Source organism: Mustela erminea, chromosome 20 (assembly GCF_009829155.1).
Source record: "Mustela erminea isolate mMusErm1 chromosome 20, mMusErm1.Pri, whole genome shotgun sequence".
NCBI classification, from domain to species: domain Eukaryota; kingdom Metazoa; phylum Chordata; class Mammalia; order Carnivora; family Mustelidae; genus Mustela; species Mustela erminea.
This window is the reverse complement of record NC_045633.1, coordinates 14,619,756-14,640,058: the sequence shown is the minus strand read 5'-3', so window position 1 is coordinate 14,640,058 and position 20,303 is coordinate 14,619,756. Positions and strand designations below refer to the sequence as shown.

Sequence of the window (20,303 nt, the reverse complement as noted above, 5' to 3'; positions counted from 1 at the left end):
TTCTGACAGAATCCCTGATGTCTCCCCAACTCCCCAAAGCCACATACTGAGATACGACTACGAAGCACCCCGACTTCCTGTGTGGTTGCTGCTATTAAGCCTCAATCACCTGTGGGGCACCTGGGTGGCTCAGCCGTTTGAGTCTGTCTCGGAGTTTCAGCTCAGGTTGTGACCTCAATCCTGCGATCGAGCCCTGCGTCGGGCTCCACGTTCAGTGGGGAGTCCGCTCCTCTGCCTCTCCCTCCCCCTGCTTGCATGAGTTCTAAAATAAATCTTAAAAAAAAAAAAGACTGAGTCACATAGACTGTACAAAGCTTCGCATCCCATGTGCAGGCAGACCACACGTCTGTCAGGTCCTCATGTGATTGGGCTCATCAGATCTCTGCAGATGTGCTGGGAGAGGGTGCCCAGAACCTGACCCAGAAATCGACTGTACGGAGGACGGACAGATGCACTCAGAGCATGGGACAGTAATACAGGCGATGGTAAACAGACAGACAAATCCTTCAAAAGGGAAGATGACAATTTTTATTGTTATTACAAAAGCAAATTCTTTTAACTTTAGTCATTTGAGTAATTCCAAGAGCGGCTAAGGGCTTCATCCTCACACAGGCACCAAGTCAGGCACAGTAGGTAGCTACAAATCATAAGAAAAGGTTTCTTTACCTTGGATTCCCACAGTTCCTACCTAGAGCATTCTGCCATGCTTTGGAATTGGGTTAAAAACACCAGCAGAGCTACTCCGTTCCCTTGAATTCATTGGTTTAAAAAAAAGAGCTAGGTATTGACCTACGCTGTTCTAGTAAAAACGAGTCACTAAGTCCTGGCCTGAGAGAGATCCACATTTCCTTTACAACAGACGAACTAGTTAACTAAGAGGTGAGTCGATTTACGAGAGCCCAGTAGGAGTCCTTAAAATATGGAGACCTTCCTCTCCGGGCTCAGACCTGTCACGGAGAGCACGTGGAGACCACGAGGGGCTCGGAGCTCCGCACGCTCTTCCCCAGCGGCGGGAAAGGAGGTAGCAGGGACTTGGGCTGACATCTGGAGCACTAAGCTAATGTGCCTGGCAGAGGGGAGCCTCAGGAAGCACAAAATGTCATTCTACCTTCGCTGTCCACAAACCTGAGGTTTCCGTGTTTAGTGCTGAAGGGCACAGTGGCATGGGTGGTGAGGCAGAAAAGACCGTTCCCATGCCGGGGGGCTTGCTTAAGAAATGCTCATCTTCTGCCTAATCAGACGTGGTGCCGATCTGCTCTTCCCTTATGTTAGAGAACGTTAAGGTTCTAACCTCCACTCACATCTCCGGGCCCTTATAACGTCCCCTGGTAAAACAACTTGGCTAGCGTAGTACTGTTTCAAGGAAGCATAGGATTAGAGGTATGTGAAACGTGTTATTTATTGAAGGGAAGACTCAGTATGTTCCAGGATACTGAAAATCAAGAATATCCTAGAGCCAAAACCATCACGAGTTGTACCACTCTCCCCAGCCTGAATTCTGGCAATAAACTGGTTCACATGGAATCCACTGCGCTATCGCAGGAAAAGAAAAACTGTCCCTGTTCCGCTTACTAGGAAATCTAATATAACCGACTGCTAAATTTAAGCCTAGCTAATATAAGTGTCTTTTGAGTTGTGCACGTGTAATTACATTTATTTATTTAACAAGCTGCTGCCGTGGCCAGACCTCTAAAGAAACGAAGCACGAGTATCAGACGGCATCTTGCTGGAATCACTGAGAAATGAGCAGGAGGAAATGGAAGCCACGTTAATCCGGAGACAGAAAATTGTCCCCTAAATCCTGCTGATGGTCTCCCGCATGCGTGCCTGGGGGAGGATTCATGGCACACTTGACTCTGAGAAGGCAGGCCAACGCTGTACAGAACACTGAACCGTCCTACAGGCCGCTGGAGGGCGGGAACCAGGACTGCGATGACTTCTCAAGGTTCAGAGCTGCCTGAGGTTGAGAGCTGTTGGAAAAACCGTTTGCCCCTTGACCGCCTGAAATCCGTCCCCAGAGCCACAAAGCCCCCACTCACGTTGTGGCCGGCGGTCTGTGAGGAAGTCCGTGCCCCCGAGGAGAGGAGCTGAAGTGCCGCCCCGTGGGACGGTCATCGCAGACCGCGGGGCAGTGATGCTCGTGACCAGTCTTCCGGGAGATGCCAGGGAATTTAGCAGATTTTTCTCGAGAGTCCACCGTGGAAGCAGTTTTTGACCAGAGGCTGGCCTTTCTCTTGGGCTGCAAAACTGCACGGATGGAAGGCGTGCGCCGTGGTATCTGTGGCACTGGAGCAGAGAGGGTGCCGGGGCGTGGGAGGGCACCCCCCGCAGAGTCCGTCCCACACCAAAAACGCGGTTCTTGTCGCAGAGGAACTAGCAGACAAGTCACCTGTTGTTGCGGGGAACCACCTGTACTTTCACAATTTACAAAGCGTTTACATTCAATTTCACGTATTTCAAGACTTTCCATTCAAAACAAACATACATGGGCTTAAGTATTCAAGAACACTTTACTATGCGTCACTCACTATCACGGCAGTACATCCTCAGTCCAACTCTCCGGGTCTGATTTCACATTGATTTTCCCTGGGTAAGTCCCTTTTGCGAATGAAAAACAAGAAATGGATGCTGTCCTTTCCCCTCCCCCACAGTAAAGTTTAAAGTGGCAATTACCTCAGATGTTTGTTTCAACAACACCTTCTCTTCAATTCAGTTCATTAATTAAAAAAACTATAAATAGCCTAGCATGAAAGTTGTATACAGAACATTAATGTAAGAAGATACGAAGAACATTGTAATTCGAACGTATCTATGCTAAAGCTGGAGGAAAAGATGTCTGGGTCCGTTTTACCCTCATCTGCAGCCAATGACCCTAGTACATTCGCGTGGCCAGCCACATCCACACGCTCGCAGGGCGGGGGACAGCACAGGGCCCTCCCTGCACGGCTCTGCACGGCTCTGCAGAGCCCGGCGCCACACGTGGCCGGTTCACACCCGACATTTCATTTCCTCATCCCCATCACTAGACAGGGTGATGAGGAGTTTAAAATGCATCAACTCTGAATGAACACTTCCCAAGGAACTTCCAAGTCCGTATTTAACAGGGGGGGTTCTTTTAAATGATTAGATCATTTGCACAAATGTGTAAAAAAATTCAATGAAATCTCTAGTTCACAATGACATTTGTGTTCATTATCTCTTCTGTTTTGGAGGCAGGCCCTTGACAGTTGGTATCCATATCTTTCTGCGGAAGAGTCTTGGCAACATGCACATAATATCCTAAAAGTCTAAGTGTTTTAACAGCAAACAGAACTGGTTTTTAAAAATATGCTCAATTTAAAAATGGGAATCTATATTTGGAAATAATTTCAACAACTCTTGAGCTCTTAAAGATTCCTTAAAATCCAAGCAATTGCTATTTTGTTCCTAGTAACTTGGAAGTACAAAAAAAGAGTCGTATGTACTGATTATGAAGCTCCCAGATTTCCCAGAGAAATAAAAGCCCAGAGATTCGCTGACATAATAAAATTTAGCTAAACTTCATGCAATTTAATAGCCATGAGTATACTTATAGGAAGATGTAGGACATTAACTTTGCTCTGTCCGTAAGATACAGCCTCATTCATGAAATGAATGGTAATTCTATAGTTAAGAGAACAGGGTTAAATCAAGTTTTATGTTTTGTGACTGGAAATACAGTCTGACTAGGCTTTTCTTTTCTGAGGGAAGGTATGTGTCATTAAATATACAGTTACGAAGCATCTTATTTAGATAAACCACAATCTAAAAGAGGCTGAGTCTCTGATAAATGGCAACAGCCCTCGGAATCAAGGGGGGGGGCTTCCAATAAACCCAGAAAGTGGCTTTTCATTTCCCATTTATTCTCATTAAAAACTTCAAAGTCGTGACAGTTACAGTATAAAGTCAGCCTTTAAAAACCACCACAATGCTCCATTGTGGTTCACCCAGATAACAGTTTAGCAAGTTTCAGCTTTATATTTAAGAAAACAGTCAATTTCAAATAATTGAGAAAAACTTCGATACTGTGCTTGATTCTACTTATCACTGTTAACTTTAGTCTGTGCAGATTCGGGTGGTTCTAAATATGTGTGTCCTTTCGTGGCTGGATGAGATTTAGCTTGGAACCAGCAAGGATCATCCAACCTTTAAAATCACTGATACAAATAGTAAACGGAGTAATCTGCAGAACTGGCACTTGCAATGGGCACAGTTTTCAACTAGATGCATGCGGCTCTTATGAATACTAAAGGAGGCATTTCTGCCAGGTCTCAACATGCTTTCTTTATTGCAAATCCCACTAATTTAACAAGTTAATAGAATTTTCTGTAGGGGTACAATTTCATTACGTTTTACTTATAAAAACTACAGCACGCTGCTCTTTCACTTTAAAACAACTTACTGTGTTTAAGAAATCACGTTGAATATAAATTGGCAGAAAACAGCTGGCGGACCTACTACTGAAGCAGTGTCCCAGCTCCATAAAGGTATGTAAGTGGACGTATGCATTAACCATCAAAGGAAGGGGTCAAACTAATGCGTTCCTTTAATACAAACTTGCGCATCGTTTGGAAATGCCTCATTTAAAGTAGTGGGGTAGGGAAAGAGTTTAGAAAAGTCCAAGTCATAAAATGTACTCAGTTACTTGGTAAGTTAAAAAGCTAATGCAACAATGTTACATCCAGATAAAAAACATTATTCAAAAGCAATTCAAATACCGAAAAGGATTTCAAATTGAATATTTTATTAACATGGTAGTTGTCTGTAACATGTGCACACACTCGCACACTCAGAATCATCTGCCTGGGGGAAAAAAGACTAAGTATGCCTAAGGGGAAAATGAAAAATAAAAAAATTCCTGTAAGTTTTCATTATTGTAGGCAATTATGTCCACATCACTTACAAAGCTATTGCCAAATCTGTCCGAGGAAGCAGAGTTTGGGAGGGGAGGGGAAAAAAATCTGGGGGAAAATTCAACAGTGGCATAGCAGAGCTCTCAATATGAGAAAGCTGACATAATGTGGACTTTTGCTGTGGATTTTTGTCTTTGCAAAATACGGGAAGAAGTTTGTCAATGGGCAGAAAATAAGAGAAGGCGGTGTGAAGTAGGCTTTTGCAGTCAATTTTCCTCACAGTATTGTGCAGGGTCATCAAGAAAATGCTTAGTCTTTCTCTGGAACCAGTTTCAGAACTTTCCCAATTGCAATGGTTTTACCTAGAAATGAAATAAAAACAAAACAAAACAAAAAACAAAAAACAGAAACAAAAACCCTTTTTCAGTAGTTAACAGCAAAGCTATGTGAGGCATTCAAAATCATGAAATTATTTTTCACAACGTAAATTACTGAATAACCGGCTTTACCACCAGAGGCACAACTTCTGATCAAGTGAGTCTTTAGAGGATGGCTAGACTTGAAAGGAAACATCATCTGCTATCTGCTGTATCATACACCTAAGCCTGGACAAGGAAAATGTGCAATATCCGTATCATGGAATACTATTTGGCAATAAAAAGGAATGAATTACATTCAATACATGTTACAACATGGCTGTAACCTCAAAAGGTTGGACCTCAAAAATATGCCACGTGAAATAAACTAGACACTAAAGACCACAAATTGTATGATTCCACTTATACAGCATGTCCCAAAAATGCAAACAGAAAGATCTGTGGTTTGCTAGGGACAGGAACACAAAGTGACTTGTAAACAGGTAGAAGGGTTTTTTTAGATGTTCCAAATGTTCTAAAATTAGACTGTGGTGATGGCTGTAAAACCGGTAAACAGACTAAAATTCATTCAGCTGTACACTTAAAATAAGTCAATTTCAAGATACATAAATGAACTCAGTAGAGCTGTGAAGAGGGATTCTTAGTCCTACTATAAGGGGTACAAATCCCAATAAGTCACATGAAAAATCTTATAGCCAAGCTACTCTTCAGGAAAAAACAACTCTGGGGTTAAACATTCTTGCTACATTAATTTCTTCCATTCACCCTCTTTTGTCAGTTTCTAATTGGTAACTAAGATTCTTATTTGTTTATGTTATTAGGACAAAGCCAAGTAACAAGGTTCACTATTACCAGAAGAATTTAAGATAATGACTTAAAAATACAGTGAATACTGTCTTTTATACAGATTCCTCTGAATAAGGTTCAGAAGCTATATTCATCATGACATCCCCAGTGCTTGTCACAGCTCCTGACGTGCAGGAGACACACAGTAAGTTTTCTGTCAAACAGAAGTGGAATGAACTCGCAAGGTGCAGACGCTCTATTTCAAGTGAACCACAATGTTTAATGGAAAGTTTTCCACACTCTTAAAATAGTTACTGGAGTTAGAAATATTAATGATCCACAGAGAAACATTTAGGAAGAACCATTTTGTTTTCATACTACCAAAGAGTTTCATGGCCACAAGTTAAGATTTCCTCAGAACTAGGGCCGCCTGGGTGGCTCAGTGGGTTAAGCCTCTGCCTTCGGCTCGGGTGATGGTCTCAGGGTCCTGGGATCTAGCCCCGCATCGGGCTCTCTGCTCAGCGGGGAGCCTGCTTCTCCCTCTCTCTTTCTCTGTCTGCCTCTCTGCCTACTTGTGATCTCTGTCAAATAAATAAATAAATAAATCTTAAAAAATAACTTTCCTCAGAACTAGGTAGAAATGGATACCCACACCAACAAAATGACACTAAACCTCTATAAAAATCAGGTGCTGAAAGACCACAAGGTCTGTGTCCCTCTCACACCCCCAGTATCAGCGTACTGAATGTCTGTCATATTTGATTTTCAAGTGTCTCCTGACCACAAAAATGACAAAAGTTTCTACTTCAGAGGCTCATATGGCAAACACTTGCCTTACAGGGTTAAGCCCTTCAACATGGACTTTTAACCATATGTACTACAAAGGGTTTCATCATAGAAATGTCTCATTTAGGAAATAACTCGCAGAGCCCACTACTTGCAAAGTATCAAAATTAAGATTCTTAATCTACAGCATATTGCTACATGGTTGGTTCTGTCTGTTCGATTCACTGAACTCATAAAATATTTATTATCGGAACACATTACAGGACAAGCAACCAGGTTTTCTATGAACTTGTGATGCACACCATACTTGGACGGAACAAGCTCCACATCCCAGAGATGCTACGAGGCATCAGTGTAAAGGCTTACCCTCATCTCGTAAGGTAAAGCGCCCCATCTGAGGGAAGTCTTTAAAGGTCTCAAGGCAGATGGTTCCCGCTGTCCTTAAGCGAGCGATGCATACTTGATCTTGTTTCACAAAACGGGGTCGAGTCTTACTTTTTTCTCCTGATTTTTTGTCTACCAAGCAGATTAAGGCCTTTCCAAGGAGAAAGAATGAGATCAGAATGCCGAATAAGAGAATCTTTAAGACATGGAGTGCCAATAAATGAGTACATCACTGTTGCCGATCAGAAATGATCAAGACAGTCTTCAAACACATACAAGAACAAAACCCCAGTTAGCTTAATTATCAACTGATTAAGACTCACTGTTATTTCGACTTCCTCAATACAGGTGTGAATATGCAGCACCGCATTATAACCTGGGCAGATGATCGATTTGTGCTCTATGATCACTATCTGTCAAACAAAAAAATTCACATCTTTATCCCTGGGGTAAAAAAAAAAAGCACTGAATGTTCTCCAGCTCCATATAGTACCGCAATAGGGAACTCACTGTCTCAAGATATTTTTGAGTTACAAGTGCTGGGTCAGGTCACCTGATCCAAGCTTGAACTCTGATATCCTCGCCCCACTGCCCTTCTTGGCCAAACCCAGACTTTGAAACAGAGCAGGTGGACTACTTTTCTGCGGAGCCTTCCCTCCACCCCACCCCCCAAGGATTTACGGTAATCACGACTACTACAGCTGCTTTGGGTTTATTCTGTTCCAGATGTCAACTTCTCCTAATTCTACCCAATTCTCAGTATCTAAGGCCCAGTAAAAGTAAACAACCTTATATCCAGCATCAAAATCTAATTTATCATCATAGCTTGTAAGAAAACTCAAAAATTCTGGAGCTACACTGTCATTCTTCTGCGCAAGTCAGGTTGCCAATAACAGAGAAACTGTGTTTTCCTGTCTGGAAAGTTACTGACTCTGAATGAGCAGACACACCCTAATTTCCAAGGCAACTGTGCTCTATTTATGGGGAAAGACACTTTGGGTAAAATGTCTAAGTAATAATATGTATTATTAACAGGAGATTTTAGAACTTGGGGTGCTTGGCTGGCTCAGTCAGTAAAGCATGTGACTCAACTTCAGGTTCATGAGTTCAAGCCCTATATTGGGCATGATGATACTTAAATTCTAATTTCATTTAAAGTAAAGATCACGAAGACAGTGACAATAACAAGTTCACCTGGGCATCAAATGTGCGTCCAGAATGACAAAGATTATTAAGATCACAAAGGATGAATCCTGGAAGAATCTCCTCCTCTTCAATTCCTTTCAGTCTGATTTTGAGGTTTTCACCTGGAGCTACAGAATCCGTTTCTACATCATCGGAAAGGATTCCAAGAACTTCCACATTGTGCTTAAGGGAAAAAAAAAAAGAAAAAAACAAATCAAACCCAGGACTGGGGGTTTCCTAACACATTCACTGCAGAGCAGAACATAAAATTATCTGACTATTCATTTAAAGACTTACAAGCCACATTTTTCTAAGTATAAATGGATTAGCCAAAACACTCTTTGGATATAAAACTTTATTTATATGACATGAATTTTATGAAAATCCTATCCTACAAGTATAAACTGCCAATTAAAATATTAAGTCATCAGCTTTTTACTATCACATCCTAGTAATTTCCAAACTGAACACAGTATTAACCAGCATTTGCCTTTTTTACCTTTTCTTTTCCTTTTGTAAGAAATCGATGTTTCTTTTTTTTTTTTTTTAAGATTTTATTTATGTATTTGACAGATAGAGATCTCAAGTAGGCAGAGAGGTGGTGCGGGGAAGCAGGCTCCCCACTGAGCAGAGTCCAATGCGGGGCTTGATCCCAGGACCCTGAGGTTACGACCTGAGCCAAAGGCAGAGGCTTTAACCCGCTGAGCCACCCAGGCACCCCCTTTTTTCACCTTTTCAAAATTAAAACATTAAATCTAATACTTGGATTTTAATTTTATGAATGTCGTTTTGATTATTATGATTGAATTCTAGGGTTTAATGGGTACAGCTTCTATTACCTATCAACGCCAAATATCTGAAGAGTGTACTTCTCAAAGGTTATCTGAACAATTAAGCTTTAAAAGAATACTATTTAGGGGCACCTGGGTGGCTCCCATTACTTTCTCCCATTTCGTAGGTTACCCAACCATTAATTTTTTAATGTAAGATAGTCTGGCATCTGTGTCTTTTGAAATATTTAAGTCTGTTCCACGGAGACTCAGCAGGACTGACAGGAATGGAGTCTTCGAGGCTTGCCTCCCAGCAGCAGGTGAAGCTATGCTGACCTGCTTGCTCCCCTGTATGAAGTCCCAGCTCCCGCAGACAAGCTGTAACTAGTCTAGCCTGGCCCCCAGTCCACTTGCTCATCATGGTGAATTCTACTTTTCTTTCTACTACAGTAGAACACTCATGAAATTTACCTTATATAACCATTCTACACTGTACAATTCAGTGGCATCTCGTCATTCACGATACTGTAAAGCCAACATCAGCACACAGTTCCAAAACATCCTCATCATCCCAAAAAGAAATTCTGTTGCTTTCATTGAAGTCACTCCCCATTCTTCAGGCCCCTAGACTTTTGCAACCACCAATCTGCTTTCTATTACCATGACTGAACTACTCCTGCAATTGCTCTGAGCCAGGATTCACAATGATAATTATTTTCATTCGACTGCTGTTGACATTCAAGTTGTGTCAATAAATACCTTAGTAAAAAGATACTATGAGGGGCGCCTGGGTGGGTCAGTGGGTTAAAGCCTCTGCCTTCGGCTCAGGTCATGATCCCAGAGTCCTGGGATCGAGCCCCACATCGGGCTCTCCGCTTGGCAGGGAGCCTGCTTCCTCCTCTGTCTCCGCCTGCCTCTCTGCCTACTTGTGATCTCTGTCTGTCAAATAAATAAATAAAATCTTTAAAAAAAAAATACTATGATAGGATACTCCAGTCTTCCGTGCATAAGGCATCAAGAAAACTCAAAGTATAATTTATAAAATGCCAATTACACCTGAGCATTATCCTAACAATGGATACATTTTCTAATCCTTTTTTTTTTTTTTTAAAGATGTATTTATTTCAGAGGGAGAGAACATACACAGCTTGGAGACGGGCAGAGAGAGGGATAAGAAGCAGACTCTGTGCTAAATATAGAGCCCAATGTGGGGCTGGATCCCAAGACCCTGAGACTGTAACATGAGCCAAAACGAAAAATCAAACACTCAACTGACTGGGCCACCCAGATGCCCTATTAATTTGAAGGTTCTGATGGCTGAGGCCCTAGTTTCCTACATAAAGATCTCTGAAGCTGTCAGAGAAGGCCCCTCTGGAAAACAGGTAACATGTCTATAATTATCAGCAACCGAGCAGCCAAAAATAACACAAAGCAACAGTTCATGGAGACTTTATGCGTTTTAATGAAACCCACCTCAATAATAAACAAATTACAAAAAGGCAGGAAGAAAGAACTAAGAAAAAACCCATTTATGATAACGGCACATTCTCTTCTCTCAGAACAGATTAGGAGTATAGATAGAGCACATTTTATAGTATCCAATGCAACAACACAAGAAAAAGAGAAGAAAGCAGGGACGCCTGGGTGACTCAGCTGGCTGAGTGTCTGACTTTGGCTCTGGTCCTATTTTCAGGGTCCTGGGATCCAGCCCCACATCACACTCCCCTCTCAGTGGGGAGTCCACTTGTCTCTCTCCCTCCTCCCCTCTCCCACACCTGTGTTTTCTTTCCCTCTCTCAAATGGATAAATAAAATCGTTATAAAAACTTTTTTTAAGAATTAAAAAAAGAAAAAGAAAGCAAATTATATCATGATTAAACTTGAGTTTTCATCCTGGGCTCACTCTGCTAATCCAATACGTTAACAGAACAAGTCACTTAACCACTCCAGAGCTCTACTTGCATCTGGTGAATGAATGGAGGTAAGACTCTCTTGAGGATACGTCCTTTAGCTCTAACGTGGTACTAATACTGGCTCTTCCCCATTTGTTACTGGATAACTATAGCACCTTATCTTCTGTACTAAACTGTGTACTTAATATTAATAAAACATAATCCTAGACTTTAAGGTTTTTTTTAATGGAAAGCCCTACATTTTTCAAAAGTTATAACTCTTTGCTAATATTTTTAAGAGAACATCTAAATGAAAAAGAGCATTACTAATTCTCACCTTGTTTGGCATCATCACAAGCTGCTGGCCTTTACAAATAGATCCTGATTCCAGCTTTCCCAGGACCACAGTGCCCATATCCTGTTTAAATGTGAAATAAAAAAAAAACAAGTTAAAGACTTTTTTTTTTTTTTTTTTAATTTATTTGACAGAGAGAAACTAGGCAGAGAGGCAGACAGAGAGAGAGAAGGAAGCAGGCTCCCTGCGGAGCAGAGAGCCCGATGCGGGGCTCAATCCCAGGACCCTGGGATCACGACCCGAGCCAAAGGCAGAGGCTTTAACCCACTGAGCCACCCAGGCGCCCCCAAGTTAAAGACTTTTATTACTACTCTACAACAGTTCAACAACCCCAAGTGAAATCTTATGGAGCTTACTCAGAAAATCTTTAGCTCAACTGTCAGAATGGTTAGAATTAATCCTAAACACAGGATAGGTAAAAAAATATATTATCTGTCATTAGTATAAGCAATTTTAGTACTAATAAGGATGCCTAAGATCTTTAAAAAAAGAAAGAAAAAAAAAAAAGCAGCACAGTACCAGAAACAGCATAAAATCTTACATGAAGATCTCAATTATTTGTTTAAATTCCAGTTCTCTCAAAAATTTCTGAGCCTGCTTCCTCATGTATAAAATTGGAAAATACTTGTTTAAGAAATTTAGCATGGAGCTAATGAAAGAATCAATTCTTTGAGGAGGTCAAAGTATTACATACTGATAAAAGTTTTTAAAAAAAACAAGTTGAAAATCCAGTTAAAAATAATAGTTTATTTTTCTAAAGACTAATAGCCAGTGTCGGTGAGGCTACGGTAAAAGCCGCACTCACACACTGCTGGTGGTATTTTGGATGGCTATCGGTCAACATCCATCAACGACTGTGCAAATCCTTTGAGTCCGGCAGCTTTAGTTCTATGACTTTCTCTCTAAAAAAATGCCCACTGGCTCACTGGGATAACAGCTTGAGTAACTAGGCCAGCTGATGAAATGATGATCCATCCACAGCACTAAATAACATAAGGCTATTAAGAGAGAGACATCCACGCTATGTTGTCAATTATTAGGATTGTTTCTCAAAACACAAATCAATGACCCCTCCCATAATTTCCCTCCCAATCTCTCGAACATTCTGGGTACCTTGTACTTATCCACAATTGGCAGCCTGATTGGTCCATCAACTGATCTATTGAAGTTTGGCAAATTATCCAGGTAAGGAATAAACGGTAATCCACTGAGAACATAACAATATCCATTAAAGAGCATCAATATGAGTATCATAATTTTAAGACTGTAATTTTACATGAAAAACACAGCTATAATACATTCTTTCCATCCACATACTCTTCTCATCCGACCCCATTTATTATCTGGCTCCTCCCTTTCATTCCTCAGAAAACAAAAATGTAACAAAACAGTCCCATAGATATAATGAAAAAGCTTCCCCATGAACTGAAGAATTTAGAAAAAAAACTTTATAGCAAATGGCCTATATCTTGAAATAAAGTGACTACATTCTTTTTAAGGAGAGACAGTGAGCAGAGGAAGAGGGCCAGAGGGAGAGAAAATATCTCAAGTAGACCCCAAGCTGAGCAAGCAGCCCGACGGGTCTTCTGACCCTGAAATCATGACCTGAGCTGAAAGCCAGAGTTGGGACACTTAATCGACTGAGTCACCCAAGTGCCCCTGAAATGACTACAATCTACTGCTTAATTCTTATGGACTTTTCGAGTTCTCAAATCAGGGCTCTATAAAAATAATTTCCCCTTTAAAACTACAGTGCATGAACTGGGAGGCTTACTATTGCCAAGAGAGCAACGGTCCTCAAATTCATTTACGGATTCAGTACAATCCCCATTAAAATCCCAGCTGCCTTTTGGCACAAAGTGACAGGCTGATCCTAATGTCCATACAGAAATTCAAGGGACCCAGAATAGCCGAAATAGTCTTGGGAATAAAACAACAACAAAATTTAAAGACTCACACTTCCTAATTTGAAAACTTAAAAAGCTCTAGTAAGCAAGACTTTACCTAACAACAACAACAACAAAAAAAGCTTTTAAGATACTCCTTCAAAATGAAACACACATCTAAACATAAGAACTAAGACTTTAATAACCTTAGAAGAAACTAACATGGCTAAGTATTCATGACTGAATTAGGCGATTTTTTTCCTAGGTTTGACACCAAAAGTGCAACCAACAGAACAAAAAATAAACTGGACTTCATCAAAATTAAAACCTGTTGTGCCTCAAAGGATACCATCAAGAAGTGAAAATAAAGTAACAAAAAGACAACCCAATTAAAAAATAAGCAAAGGTGATGGTATTTTTAAAGCCACAGTTACTTACATCGTTTTCTGAAATAACTTGAAAAGACAAAGTTTTTCCACAAGAGAAAAGGTTACTTACGTGTACCAAGGACAAAAGTCTGACTGCTCTTTAAGATTTGCTCCCGTCAGTCCTGAGCATGGCATGAAGTGAATGTCCTTTTTGGGATTGAAGCCAACTTTTTTCAAAAATGGCACTAGTTTCTCTTTACATTCTTCGTATCTATAAGTATTTATAAATAACTCAATCATAATATAAAGCAAGTGGACTCTAGGCTCATTATTAAACAACTTCAGGTTTTAGAAAAACCCGAGGGGGCAAAAAAGCACAGTGTAGCAAAACCACCCTTTACTCCGTTCCCACGCCTGCGAACACTAGTCCGACGGCAAAGCTCACCTCTCGTTGCTCCAATTTACCGTCGGATCATCCATCTTATTAATAAGCACAATCAAGTGCTTCACACCCGCTGTCTTTGCCAACATTGCATGTTCTCTCGTCTGTCCGCCTTTCTCAAATCCAGTTTCAAACTCTCCTTTCCGAGCAGAGATGACCTATTCCAAGAAATCCACAGTTTATTCCTACATACTCAGTCAGGTATACCCCCTGAGCAGTGAAACAGCTTTCCTTTCAGTTGTCAGAAGCTTTTTGCAAGGAAATACCAGTACATGAGCTATAACCTGCGTGCTTTTGAATGTCACAGTGTCTAACTGGCTTCAGATTTCGGTAAATGCTTCTTCTGATCCCCCATCCTCCAAAATCTATGTTGCAGTTCAAACAAGTATGTGATTCAGTGCTGGTACAGTAACAAAACAAACAAAAACCACCCCGTGAAACAACTGAGGCCTTAAGAAAACAGATCATTTCTTACTCAGTTCTGCACCCATGGCACACACGGTATGTACAAAATGGACCCAGCCTGGCATTTAGTGGGTACTAAACTCTGACACAGTGACACAGTCATAGGTAACAGCAATGGTAGAGAAAAGATGAAACACGTTTTCCGAAGGGAATCCAATTACGAAGATCTCTTGAGCAGACGAGTGAGCCGAAAATGAAATTTGTCACTGTGTCTTACAGCACACTCCAACCTCCACTTCAGCTTTGAAAGGATAAACTCAAGCACTGAGCGGGGCTGCTCACAAATGTGCAGGTGAACCGGAAAGGTCGTACTTACCAGTACGGCCAAATCAGCTTGAGAAGCACCACCTATCATATTCGGGACAAAACTCTTGTGGCCAGGGGCATCCAGAATTGTGAAATGTTTCTTTTCTGTTTCAAAATAGGCACGGCCCACTTCTACTGTTTTACCTTTGTCTCGTTCTTCCTGATTTGTATCTAAGGCCCAAGACAGATACCTGAAATAATTTGAAAATAAGGTTAACATTGCTAAAAACGTAAGGTTTTAAGATATTCCCCTAGCACTAAAGGCGTAATGATGACATCCAGCCTTGTGTTTGGCATACACTTAAAATCATCAACAGGACAGGGGTGCCTGGCTGGTTTAGTCAGTGGGGCACACAACTCTTGATCTTGGGTTGTGAGTTTGAGCCTCAGAGATTACTTAAGAATAAAAAAAGTTTTTTTTTTTTTTTTAAATCACAAACAAGACTAGACTGAAATGAAAATCAAGAGAATGAAACTTGTATTACTGTGATTCAAACACCTGGGAGCTTTTACAAATATCCAGTCAATTACTGGGTATCCCCTGATTTTTCAAAGTTCATGTGATGCCACTTCCCTTTTACAAAAGCCCTATGTCAGAAAAAATTTGAAAATTAAAAAAAATTAAATAAATACCTATATTAGTACCTGTTTTTGCTAACTGAAAGATAATTGAAGAGGTTTTTTGTTTTTTTAAGGTTTTATCTATTTATGTTATTGAGAGAGAGTGAGCTGGTGAGCAGAGGGAGGCGAAGGGTGAGAGGGAGAGAGACTCTTACGCAGGCTCCTCACTGAGTGCCGAGGCGGATGCAGGGCTCAATCCCCGGACCCTGAGATGATGACATGACCCGAAACTAAGAGTCAGACAGGATAGTGTTTAGCATGTTGAGCGTCTGTTCTGCAACAAGCTGTCCCAGAGCCAGTGTGGCACCCTGAGCAGTGAGAGTGTCGCCCTCAAGCCCTTCCAGCTTTCCCCAGGAGCTACACGCAGCATCTGCATTAAGCTGCCGTTGCTCTGAACTGTGTCTGCGAGCATCTGTGTTATAGACCCATTTATTTTGTGCACCCATTATCAAGATGTGAGCCCTAAAGGTATTAGAAAAGCCTAAGGGAGATTATTCTGTGGGTCTGGGAATACTCAAGAACTTCTCCATGTAAATTAATGACAACTGCTTTTTTGTTTTATGCCATTCTGGTTTACAAAAGGTTTCAAAAGAAAGCGTTACTCTTAGATGGGGGAAAACTGTCCAAACCCAGCATAGAGCCCAAAGCAAGGTGTGAACTCACAACCATGAGAGGAAGACCTGAGCTGGGATCAAGAATCAGATACTCTGGGGTGCCCGGGTGGCTCAGTTAGCTAAATGTCTGCCTTCAGCTCAGGTTATGATCCCAAGCTCCCGGGACTGAGTCCTGTATCTCCTGCATCGGGCTCCCAGTGGGAGCCTCCTTCTCCCTCTCCCTCCACCTGCCACCCCCCCGCTTGTACTTGCACGTGCGCACTCTGCCTCAAATAAATAACAAAATCTCAACCGACTGAGCCACCCAGGTGCCTCAAACCTATATAGTTTTTTTTTTTTTTTTTAAAGATTTTATTTATTTATTTGACAGACAGAGATCACAAGTAGGCAGAGAGGCAGGCAGAGAGAGAGAGGGGGAAGCAGGCCCTCCGCGGAGCAGAGAGCCCGATGCGGGGCTCGATCCCAGGACCCTGGGATCATGACCTGAGCCGAAGGCAGAGGCTTAACCCACTGAGCCACCCAGGCGCCCCTAGATTATTTTTTTTTAAATTACTTTATTTCAGAGAGAGAGCGTGAGTGGGAAGAAGAGTAGAGAGGGACACAAGCAGGGGGAGTGTGAGAGGGAGAAGCGGACTTCCCGCTGAGCAGGGAGCCTGATGCGGGGCTCGATCCCAGGACACTGGGATCATCACCTGAGCTGAAGGCAGATGCTTAATGGCTGAGTCACTCAGGTGCCCCATACCTAAACATATTTTTCAAAAGTGGAAGTCAGTAGCCACCATTTGGGAGCAAGGGTTACTTGCTAAAAATTATTTCAGATTTCCTACCATGTGAAAATGCTTTATGTAAGTTCAGACCACCCAGAATAGTAGCTGTTAATCTAGATCACCGTATCATGTGTATTACATAGTGTGTAATCCATTTTTTTGATATAACATTGATCATCTTTTCCCTTAATACAGAGGAATATGTTTTTTTTTTTTAATATTTTAAATTTATTTATTTGAGAGAGAGAGCATGAGAGGGAAGAGGGTCAGAGGGAGAAGCGGACTCTCCGATGAGCAGGGAGCCCGACAGCCAACTTGATACTGGGACTCCAGATCATGACCTGAGCCGAAGGCAGCTGCTTAACCAACTGAGCCACCCAGGCACCGCAGAGAGGAATACAATTTAAAAATAGCAACAACAAAACAAAAACCATGAATGTCCCAGTCAAATTTTAACTTTAAAAAGAGATTAGAAAGAAAACTGACCCTTTCTCTCACCTCTCAAAGCCAACCCACTGTCAATAATTCTGTCCATTCTTTTTATTTTTGTGTTTACTTACATCATTAATCATCCTATCTTAAGTACTATCATTTCACCCGCTTTCTCCTCAAATTCCACTGTAACTTAAGTTCTACTTCTGGCTGTAATAAATTCTAGAAACGCAATTTTTCAGTGGTTAGGTGATGACCCTATTAAGTGAATGGTTTAGAACTTATCCAACAAGTCTATTACTAGATGTGTGGATGTTCCCGAATGTTCCCTGTGCAAGTTGTGAGGTCACCAGGAGCTGATCTATTCTGTAGTATAGGGGAAAGGAAACTTCTCCTCTGTTATGACACCATCTCAGACCTCACACACTTAGATAACTAAGTAGACAACAACAGCATTAAGCAGGCAGTCCTTCCCTAACTGTAATTTACAGTGCCGTAAATGTCTACTATACCAAGTTTCTCTGTTCTTCTCTTTAGCTTCTCTTTCATATTTCTCAAGTGTCCTTTTGTCAACCATTCCAGTCAAATACCTGGAAACAAAGAAAAAAGAAGTAAACAGTTACAAATTATTCAGAGAAGTCAAGAAGCCCTTCAGGGGATTTCAACTCCAGAACACAGCTATTTTAAAGTAAAGGAACCACTGATGGATGCTGAAATCGAAGAAAGTATCACAGGGGAAGATATTTACATGGTCTCAAATTCTCTCCTCCCAGATAAAGGGGAAAAATAGTAACTTTAGTGCGGAGAATCCTGGCAGACAACACGTTCACCAAGCAATCCTGGCTAAGAGCGCCAGAAGTAGAGAACACACTGAGAACTGACGTGAGGCACCCCTGACAAGACGCTCTGGGAAGCACACAACATGGCCTGTGTGGTAGTCCTGCCCGACTGTACAACCTCAATCTAACCGTGAAAAAGCTCAGTCGAACCCACACTGAACAGCACCGTCAACAGCGCCCTCCGGACTAATGACAGCTGTGAGTTGGGGAAGAGGAGACTCGATGCAGTGTCGCAAGCCAGAGGGGACTGAGACGGAACGACTGAAATGTAACAGTGAATCCTGGAAGCCAAAACTGACACTCATAGAGAAACTGGTGGAATTCCAATGTTAGAGCCACAGATTAGTTAATAGCACTGAACCAATGTTACCCTAGTTTTGAGGGCTGTACTACGGCTATTTAATGTGTTAACGCTAGAGGGAAGGCTGAATGAAAGGTATATGGGAACTCTGTACTGGCTTTGTAACCTTTCTGTAAGTCTAAAATTATTTCAGAATAAACTTTTTTTAAATCTTTCTGAATATTTTATTTATTTGCCAGAGAGAGAAAGAGAGCACAAGCAGGGGGAGCAGCAGCCAGAGTAGGCAGAGGGAGAAGCAGACTCCCTGCCAAGCAGGAAGCCCCATGCGGGGCTCCATCCCAGGACCCTGGGATCATGACCTGTGGCAAAGGCAGACGCTTTACTAACTGAGCCACCTAGGCATCCCAGAATAAACATTTTTTAAAAATTTATTTTAAAGGGATGCCTTCGGCTCGGGTTGTGATCCCGGCATCCTGGGATCGAGTCCCACATCGGGCTCCTTGCTTGGCAGGGAGCCTGCTTCTCCCTCTGCCTCTGCCTGCCATTCTGTCTGCCTGTGCTTGCTCGCTCTCCCTCTCTCTCTGACAAATAAATAAAACCTTTAAAAAAAAAAATTTATTTTAGAGAGAGAGTGCAGTGCGATTGGGGGTGGGGGGTGGGGATGGCAGAGGGGTTGGGGGGTGGGGTGAAGAGAAGCAGACTCCTTGATGAGTGCAGAGCCCCACACGAGCTCGATCTCACAACCCTGAGATCATGACCTGAGCCAGAACCAAGAGTCGGACACTCAACTGACTGACTCCCCCAGGCACCCCAGAATAAAAACTTTTTTAAGGGGCAAATATAAATATATCTAAAAGAAGTGTTGTCTAGGTAATTAAATCTTATTAATACATTTCAGAATTTAATATTTTTAAAAAACTATTCAAAATAGTAATTGTAAAACAATTCCTTAGAAATACTGAACTGCTTCCCTTGACTCAATCCAAACCAAAGCCTTCCTGTTCAAGCTTTCATCTCTGTGGATTCTCTGCAGAGTCATCTACAGTGCACGTTCTTAACCAGATGAGCACAGAATCCTAGTGAAATGCCCATGAAAATTACAGCCTGTAAGGAAAACATATACATTCTCCTAATACACAAAAGCAAATGGGTCCAACACTTCCATCCATAGAGCCTTAGTTAAGGATCCTTACCTAGTAACTTAAAGGTGTGTTGATGAATTTTCAGAAATAACTGGGAAGATTACCAACTAAGATTACAAGGCAAGACAATGAAGATATGCCCTCTAGATCCTCTGATGATACAGCTTAAAGAAACAGATCAAATACAGCAGGGATTAAAATTGTAAAACCTTAAAAAAAAAAACTCTATCTCCAATGTGGGGGACTTGAATTCACAACCCTGAGACCAAGAGTCTCAAGTTCTACGAAATGAGCTAGCCAGGTGTACTGAAATTATAAGACCTGCTAATTTAAAAAAATTTTCTTCAATGCTAGAATCCACTGCTTAAGATCAACCGTGGTGTTTTCATACTCGGACAGCTTCTGTATGTAATAAAAAGTTAAGATAACAAATTATCTTAGCATGCTAGCTAGACTACCGGTCTTTGATTAATCCACCTAGGATTTAAAGAGTTGATGAGGGGCGCCTGGGTGGCTCAGTGGGTTAAAGCCTCTGCCTTTCGGCTCAGGTCATGATCCCGGGGTCCTGGGATCGAGCCCCGCATCAGGCTTTTTGCTCAGCAGGGAGCCTGCTTCCTCCTCTCTCTCTTTTTCTCTCTCTGCCTGCCTCTCTGCCTACTTGTGATCTCTGTCAAATAAATAAATAAAATCTTTAATAAATAAATAAATAAAGAGT

The 20,303-nt window shown here is 41.6% G+C and overlaps 1 protein-coding gene across 2 annotated transcripts in view; it reads right to left on the bottom strand.

The window, feature by feature from the left end:
• Window positions 1–505: 505 nt before the first annotated feature.
• Window positions 506–20,303, bottom strand: part of GSPT1 (G1 to S phase transition 1) — a 36,525-nt gene continuing 16,727 nt past the window's right edge. For both annotated transcript variants that reach the window (XM_032326994.1, XM_032326993.1), the window contains exons 6-15: window positions 17,819–17,896; window positions 14,883–15,063; window positions 14,105–14,259; window positions 13,790–13,930; window positions 12,519–12,612; window positions 11,388–11,468; window positions 8,399–8,572; window positions 7,528–7,617; window positions 7,187–7,355; window positions 506–5,233 (exon numbers count right to left, since the gene is read on the bottom strand). In XM_032326994.1, the coding sequence (XP_032182885.1) occupies window positions 5,181–5,233; window positions 7,187–7,355; window positions 7,528–7,617; window positions 8,399–8,572; window positions 11,388–11,468; window positions 12,519–12,612; window positions 13,790–13,930; window positions 14,105–14,259; window positions 14,883–15,063; window positions 17,819–17,896 (1,216 nt within the window). In that variant the 3' untranslated portion in view covers window positions 506–5,180. The remainder of the gene's footprint in view (window positions 5,234–7,186; window positions 7,356–7,527; window positions 7,618–8,398; window positions 8,573–11,387; window positions 11,469–12,518; window positions 12,613–13,789; window positions 13,931–14,104; window positions 14,260–14,882; window positions 15,064–17,818; window positions 17,897–20,303) is intronic.